This window comes from Leopardus geoffroyi, chromosome D1 (assembly GCF_018350155.1).
Source record: "Leopardus geoffroyi isolate Oge1 chromosome D1, O.geoffroyi_Oge1_pat1.0, whole genome shotgun sequence".
NCBI classification, from domain to species: Eukaryota; Metazoa; Chordata; class Mammalia; order Carnivora; family Felidae; genus Leopardus; species Leopardus geoffroyi.
Window position 1 is genome coordinate 105,577,518 of NC_059329.1, and position 7,317 is coordinate 105,584,834.

The 7,317-nt window shown below is 48.0% G+C and overlaps 1 protein-coding gene across 4 annotated transcripts; it reads left to right on the forward strand.

Annotated features, from left to right (window-relative positions):
• The first annotated feature begins 1,961 nt into the window (after positions 1 to 1,961).
• TMEM216 (transmembrane protein 216) lies at positions 1,962 to 6,150 on the forward strand. 4 transcript variants are annotated; one of them, XM_045485483.1, is made up of 6 exons: positions 1,980 to 2,104; positions 2,672 to 2,773; positions 2,849 to 3,197; positions 3,338 to 3,430; positions 5,081 to 5,282; positions 5,578 to 6,150. In XM_045485483.1, exons 4-6 carry the CDS (start codon positions 3,385 to 3,387, stop codon positions 5,591 to 5,593), a joined length of 264 nt encoding a protein of 87 aa, XP_045341439.1. In that variant the 5' UTR covers positions 1,980 to 2,104; positions 2,672 to 2,773; positions 2,849 to 3,197; positions 3,338 to 3,384; the 3' UTR covers positions 5,594 to 6,150. The 4 variants fall into 4 exon arrangements, with proteins under 4 accessions (XP_045341436.1, XP_045341439.1, XP_045341438.1 ...); XM_045485482.1 differs by having other exon boundaries at positions 2,879 to 3,197; XM_045485480.1 differs by lacking the exon at positions 2,849 to 3,197 and having other exon boundaries at positions 1,962 to 2,090.
• The last annotated feature ends 1,167 nt before the right edge of the window (positions 6,151 to 7,317 follow it).

Consider the following 7,317-nt stretch of genomic DNA (forward strand, 5'->3'; position numbering starts at 1 on the left):
CTCTATAGATTTTGGATCTTAATCCCTTCCTGGATGCATAACTACATTGTAATTGCTCCCTCCTCCAGGCGCCCTGGCTTATTAGGCTGCTTGCTCAGAAACGTGCTAAATCCTTGCCCTGGGCTTCTCGGCTGTGGCATCTATTGTGTCCACCTCTATCTGGGCTCACAGGACTTGAGTGCCGGGAAACCAGGTATGTTCCCGCTGCTTGCTGTGCTGTGAGCAATTCAGTCTTATCCCCTACTCTGGGCACCTACAGAGTCGTGGCAATTTTACTCCTCGTCATCCTCTATGACAGAGGTGACAACGTTTTTCTTAAAGGGCCAGCTGCAGTATTCCAGGCTGCAGGCCACGTTTCCTCTGTTGGCAACTACTCAGCTTAACCACTGTAGCCTGCCGGAAGCTGTTTACAGTATGCAAATGAGTGGATGTCGTTGTGTTTCCCCCCTCAGAATTTTAAGTACAAGAACCAGCAGCTGGCCCACCTTCCTTCTCAGATGGGACATGTGAGGCTCAGAGGAACTTGCCTAATGGCTCTTATCCAGCAGGCAGTGGAGGTAAGGAAGTGGAGGTGAAGGTGGCCCTTTGTTGGTACATCCCTTTCCACCTTTCCCCACTTTAGTCTCTGCTTTTTTTCACCGGTGCTAAAGAAAACCTCCAGCTTGCGGTTAAGTTCCTAATAATGGGAGGCACGAGCCGAGACCGGAAGACAGAGGACAGGGGAGGGAAAGGTAATGGGTAATTCAGCCACCAGCTTCTCAGACCGCCGCCCCCTGGCGGGAGGACTTCTCCCTACGTCTCTCCAGGTGCGTGGAGTTGCTTCTGCTCTTTCCCCTTTAGGACTAAGAAGAGATTACCGTCCCACCTCCATTCCAACTAGGTAGGAGCATAGCACTGTCCTTAAAGGTTAATCACTCGACTCAAATGACCTGTTTCTTGCTCTGAGGGGACTGACTGCGGGTCAACAGTCAAGCCAGCTGGAGTCCTCTAAAAACCCTTTTTCTTTCCACTCCCCTGCGGGAAGTAACACACTTTACTCCACGTTGTCGTCAGGCTTCAAAACCCAGTTCACAGGCCATCTCTTGGAAACTTCTTTTTCTTTTTCCTTTCTTTCTCTTTCTTCATTTTCTTTCTTTCTTTCTTTCCTCTTTCTTTCTCTCCCTTCCTTCCTTTCTTTCTTTCTTTCTCTTTCTTTCTTTTCTTTCTTTCTGGAGACAGTGTTTCTATTATTGTTTTTAATGTGTGTTTATTTGTTTTAAGAGCACACCAGCCTGAGAGCGGGGGAGGGGCAGAGAGAATCCCAAGCGGACTCCCAGTCCTCAGGGCAGAGCCTGACAAGGCGTCCATCTCACGAAGTGTGAGATGTGAGATCATGATCTGAGCCAAAATCAAGAGCCCCAGCTTAACAGACTGAGCCATCCAGGGACCCTTTGGAAACTTCTTTCAGGTCCCACCCAGGAGTACTTTGTCCTCTCAACTCCCCCTGCACGTTCTGGGGTCACGTGGTGATCACCTTTCATCTGTGTGTCTCATCCGTGCTCCTTGGAAGGAGCCTCTAGTTCTGATTCGCTTTGGTGTCCGCTAACTACCTGGTTCGTAAATCCGCCACACAAAAGACCGATGCTAAACCCAACCAGGCGTTTGCCGAGCACCGTCGCGCAAACCGTTTCTCATTAAGACTGCTATTAGAAAAAAGAATCGTGGGGCTAAGGTCTATTTACCAATCCCGCGGTCACACCGCCACAACTGACCACTTCTGCCAATGCACTGTCACCTGGGGCTGGGGGGGCCGAGAGCTGTCCCTGCCCCGGAGCCCTGCGGCCGACAGCTACGGGCGCAGCCGCTGACCCCCTAAGCCTCAGCGAGCCGACATCCCAGCGCAAGCCTTTTGCGCCGGCAGTCCTCCCCGCGCACGCGCAGCCTACCCCCGGTCGGGCCCCGGCCCTGGAAACCATAGAGTGCCGGGGGTAAGCAGAGGGGCCAGAAAGCCGGGGTCGCTCCATCTCCTGCTTCCGGCTGCGCCTCGCTGCTCTGGGAGCGGCTGTAGCGGCGTACGCAGTTTCCATGGGGACTGAAGATGGCGCCGCGAGGTGAGATTCCGGAGGTGTGTGAGTCGCTGGTCCTGATGCCTTCAGTGCCCCTCTCTCCCCTGCCAGAGCTCGACCTCAGCTCTTCTTCTCGGGTGTTAGGGACATCGCTCCTCACCTGTCCAGAGTGGGGTTTCGAGCCCTACCCACGCTGAGTGCGTGAAGGTCTTGAGGTGATCTCAGAAACCCCCCAATCCTGGGCTCTCGGCCTGTTCTAGGCAGGATCGGTTACAGATTTGCTGTGTGACCTGGAACAGGCCATTGCTGGCCTCTGCGCACCAGTTTCTTCTCCCAAATAGTGACGGGGTTAGATCTTAGAGCGGCCTTGCCTTTCACCCCGAAGCCGAGTCGAGTTGGACGGCGATTCCCGGGGAAAGGGGGGGATTGAAGGAAGCCCCCTACACACACACGCACGCACGCACACACCTTCATCATCATCAATCGGAAGTGCCCCGAATGGCCTTTCCCACTACTGCGACCTCGTGTGTTCGTCAAGTTAGATACCGAACCATTCGAAGAACAGAGATTGAACAGAGATTGAGCTGCCCCCCGCCCATACCTCTTTTTTGTGCTTTTCTTTTCAGGTAAACGACTGTCCTCCACCCCGCTGGAAATCCTGTTCTTTCTGAACGGGTGGTATTATGCCACCTACTTCCTGCTGGAACTCTTCATATTTCTGTATAAAGGTAAGGCCTGGGGCTTGACTACCATTGGCCCCAACATCCCTTCCCCACTTCAGCCCAGAGCCAACTCCCATCAAGTGCCTTCTTATTTTTCATTCTTTCCTGTAGCTCCTCTTCGCTGCAAGGTAGAAGGCTCTTCATCATATGGCTTCTTTGAGAATGATTCAGTAGGAAGCCCTGCAGCAAGAATCTCCTGAGTTTGAGAAATGTGGGCTTCTCCATCCTTACTGTCCCTCATCGCCTCTTTGCAGAACTGCACGTTAAGCTCATTGGTGACCCTCAGGATCTATTCAGCGGCCAGTGTACCCTTGTAGATCCGATCATTTTGGAGAATGGGGTCCTCACAGACTTTGGCTTAGGAGTAAAATCTCCTAATAATGCGCGTGCCTCCAACAGTCGCACTATGAGTTAACATATCCTGCAGCAGGTGAACAGATCCTGCCCATACCTCGTGAACTAGTTCATGGAAAGCTGATAAGACTCGTGCCCTCATTATCCCCAGGTGTGTGGGTGTTCTTGTGGGTGCCGGTGTATGTTGTTTGCAAACTCTGGCTTTTGTGTTGGCAGCTCTCCTCCTACCATACCCAACAGCCAATCTAGTCCTGGATGTGGTGATGCTCCTCCTTTACCTTGGAATTGAAGTGATCCGACTGTTTTTTGGTGAGTGTTGGCCAGAGAATCCTTCCATTCCCTCTGAGAAGAACTGCTACCTGTAACTTGATTAACGAGAACAAGTACATAACCTAGTCTCACAATAAGAGATTGGATCTAGTGGGATGTCTCATTATGCCCTCTCTGAAGTTTCAAGCGGCTTCCTATTTTGGGTCAGATCTGTTTGTGTGTTGCTCTGTAGGGGCAGGAGTGGGCAGTAGCAGGAGATTTTAGATTGTTCCTCCCGAACTGCATAACTGCCAGGAGAGCCTGGTTCCTCTCCCTGGTTTGCTTGGGAGAATAGATTTACCTGGAAGGAACTCCATGTTCAAGGCAGTGCATGTCACCCGAGTCAGCACTCAGGTCCCTTCCACTTCTCTGAACAGGGGTTTCTGTAGGACAAGTTTATCCTCAGGTCTAGAGCAAACTTCCTATTAGTTAGAATAGCTCATCCCATAAAACACAAAGAAGAAACAATACTTCTAACACATGTAATGAAGGATGAAGAAGGTCCACATAAATCAATAAGGAAAAGACAACCTAATTTTAAAAACTGTTAAGGGACACGAATAGGCATTTCCCATAAGAATAATAACAGGATCAATAATCATGATAAAATGCCCAAACTCACTAATAAAAAGCAAATTGAAACAACAAGGTAACAGTTTCATCCAGCAGATTAAAAGGATTTCCAAATACCTAGCATTCGATTGGGTGTGAGGACCAGGTCTCTATATTCCCACACTCTTTGGGAACGTAAATTACAGCAGTCATTTTGCTAATCGTTTTGCCATGTAAAATTGTATTCTTGGACCTAACAATTACACTTCTAAAACTGGGTGAAAAAAACAAACACTTCCACAGATATGTAAAGATATCGATGTGTTTTGTAACCTGAAAACATTAGAGGGGTGCCTGGCTGGGTCGGTCATGGAGTGAGCGACTCTTGACTTTGGGCTTGTGAGTTCAAGCCCCAAGTTGGGTGTAGAGATTACTTAAAATAATACATTCTTAAGAAAAAAAGAAATTAGAAACAACCTAAACATCTGTCAGTACAGGATTAGTTAAATTATGGAATTGCTTCAATGAAATCGTTCATAGCGATTAAGAAAAGAATAAGGTAGTTACATGTGGCAAGCTGTCTAACTCCTGTTAAATGGGAAAAAAATGTAAGTTGAAAACAGTATGTAGAGTATGATTCCATTTTTATAATAATAGTAATATGTAAGTATACACACATAACAAAATCTGAAACAATATACATCGTTCCATAAGAATGGCTATCTCCAGTGAGGAGTCATGAGGTCTTTTTAGTTTCTAGATTTTCTAAAATTATTTTCTGTATTTGTATTAGTTGGAAAGTTTTCAATGGTTATATAATTAAAAAAAATATTTCCCCCCAAGTAAAGAACCCATTGTCCCGGAGTGGGAGCCAGACCTGAAGCAGGACCTTTGGAGTGAATGACTCCAACCCTAATGGCTCCTCCAAAGCCTCTCATTTTGAGCACAGAGGGACCCCACTTATAATCCTGCCCATCTCCATTCAGGACCAGTTTTCTCTGCCTTGCCGGTCCATCCCATCCCATCCCATCCCCCCGTTTTCTCTGAGCCCAGGGAAAGCAGGCCACTGGAGGTGACCCCATGGGCTGTGTCTGACAGGTACCAAGGGAAACCTCTGCCAACGAAAGATGCCACTTGGTATTAGTGTGGCCTTGACCTTCCCATCTGCCATGATGGCCTCCTATTACCTGCTGCTACAGACCTACGTGCTCCGCCTGGAAGCCATTATGAACAGCATCTTGCTTTTCTTCTGTGGTTCCGAGCTGCTGCTTGAGGTGCTCGCCCTGACTGCTTTCTCCAGGTACTGCTGCTGAGGGACCATTTCCTGTCACCCGAGGGTTGGGTTCCCATCCCATCCTAGGGAGGGATTCATTGTTCTTCTGAAGCCTGACGGGTCTCTAAAGGATTGCTAAGGGGAAAGAGGTGTCTGTGAGATTGCTTTTCCTATTTAGGGTAGACCGTTACCCAAGGAAGACATTCTCCTTGTTCTTTGGGGCCAAGAGCCTTGGAATATAGAACAATTCAGGCCAGTCGCTTTTGTTCACTGGTCTTTTAACATTTTCTTTGTTTCTTTCTTTCTTTCTTTCTGCCATCAGTATGGACAGGATTTGAAGTGCAAAAATTTCAGCCAGCAGTCCTCAGGGGCTGAGACCACAGATACTTCTGGTCTTTAGGCACACCAGTGAGAAGTGGTGGGTCATGTTGTCCCGGGAAAGTTGCAGCTTTTCCTCAACACAGATATTTGGGCAACAAACTGAGCATCAGGCCACTGGCATCATCTTCTAAACCAGGACCATCAGCCTGAGAGACTGTTCTACACTCCAGTGTAGGGAGGGGCAAGGCTGTCCCAAGCTGGCCCTTCTCAGAACCAGTTCCCTGCTGCCCTCAAGTCCTCTGTGATCCTCGTGGCCAGAGCCTCTTGTGTGGACCACGGAGGCTCGTTGGGCTTCCAGCAGGACTGGAGCCCCACGCTCCCCGTACATGCCGTGCCACCCCTGTCACCCGAGCACAGAGAGCCTCAGGATGTCTGCCCCTAGAGTGACGCAAAAGCCTCTCACCTCATTCCTCAGAGACTGAGCTCCGGAACTTTTTTAGTAGCTCATAGTGTTATTTTTCTACTCTCATCATGAAACAAACATTATTTTATAATAAACGTGTATTTTCCGTCATGGGGGTTGCAGCCTTTTTCTTATGGCACCTGTCCCTAGAATTTCATCCACGACAAGGGAAGGGAGCGACTGTCCCGGCAGGTTTTTCTCAGGCTGTGCTCGGCGACCCAGCGTGAACGCAAAGGCAGCGATGACTTTCTTCCCCCAGCGTAACCTAGATTAATCCCTAAAGGCAGCAGTTTCCGTATCTTCTTCAGGCCTGTCATCCTGTAAAAGACTCTGCTTTATATTCTTTGCCTCTGCCCCCAATCCCGCATCCCCGCGTCTTTTCCCTCCTTCCTCTTACAGACAGCTGTCAGCTGCTTTCCAGAGTGAGGCATAAATAATTGGAAGAAGTATATTCAAAACTTGGCAGCATTTTTGTCATCTAGTTTAAAATTTCAATTTAATGTAAAAGGAAATCCTTTTTTTTTTTTTTAATATGCTGGGGAAATCTTGTCCTGTCTTAGTACATCATTCCCTTCTCCAAGCAAGAGAAATATTGTCCTGAGTACATCATTCCCTTCTCCAAGCGACCAGCTTTAAACCTGTTCCTCATCTTACTTGGTAGTGGCTTTTTTTTGTTTGTTTTTCTAAGTCCCAGGACACATGACAGAATTCACTTTAGAAACCCTTGAGCCATATGGCTCTTTGCCATCAGATGAATCCTCTGATATCTACTCTTGCTCCCAGTAGAAAGTGAATTGGTCTTTAAGCGTTTTCATGCTGGTTTTTAATTCTGCTTATTTCCTGGGATTGAGCTCATTTTCATCCTGTGAAGGTCACCGCTGTCCAAAGCACTGAGACTTTTCTCGTTTCCTACCTCTTCTGTGTCCTTGCCTCCTAGCTGCCTTTGGGGTCTATCCAAAAGCTATAGTAGACAGGTGTAATCAACCACGAAACAGTAACAAAAAATCCAGTGGGAACCTCCCTGATATTTGTCACAAACCCCGCTAATCCCCTGACTTTTCTGCTGCTCACACTGCTTTCTCTATCTGTGCTTTGAAGAAGTTGCTGGCATCAAACTGGACAGGAACTTTTTCCATGGCCTCCCCGTTTCTTCGAGAGGTTCAGTGGTTAAGGTCACTCTCCTGGCAACACAGATAAAGGAATGAAAGACTCTGTTGAAGTTTAGAGTTGGCTTATAATTTAAAAGGGACCTTAGAAATGAATCTAATCCCCCACCTT

Bases quoted from the DNA above. Each gene is read 5' to 3' on its own strand.
- TMEM216 (XM_045485480.1), top strand. The intron at 2,774-3,337 runs GTAAGGCCTGGG...TTGTGTTGGCAG, and splicing joins CTTCATATTTCTGTATAAAG to CTCTCCTCCTACCATACCCA. The intron at 3,431-5,080 runs GTGAGTGTTGGC...TGTGTCTGACAG, and splicing joins AGTGATCCGACTGTTTTTTG to GTACCAAGGGAAACCTCTGC.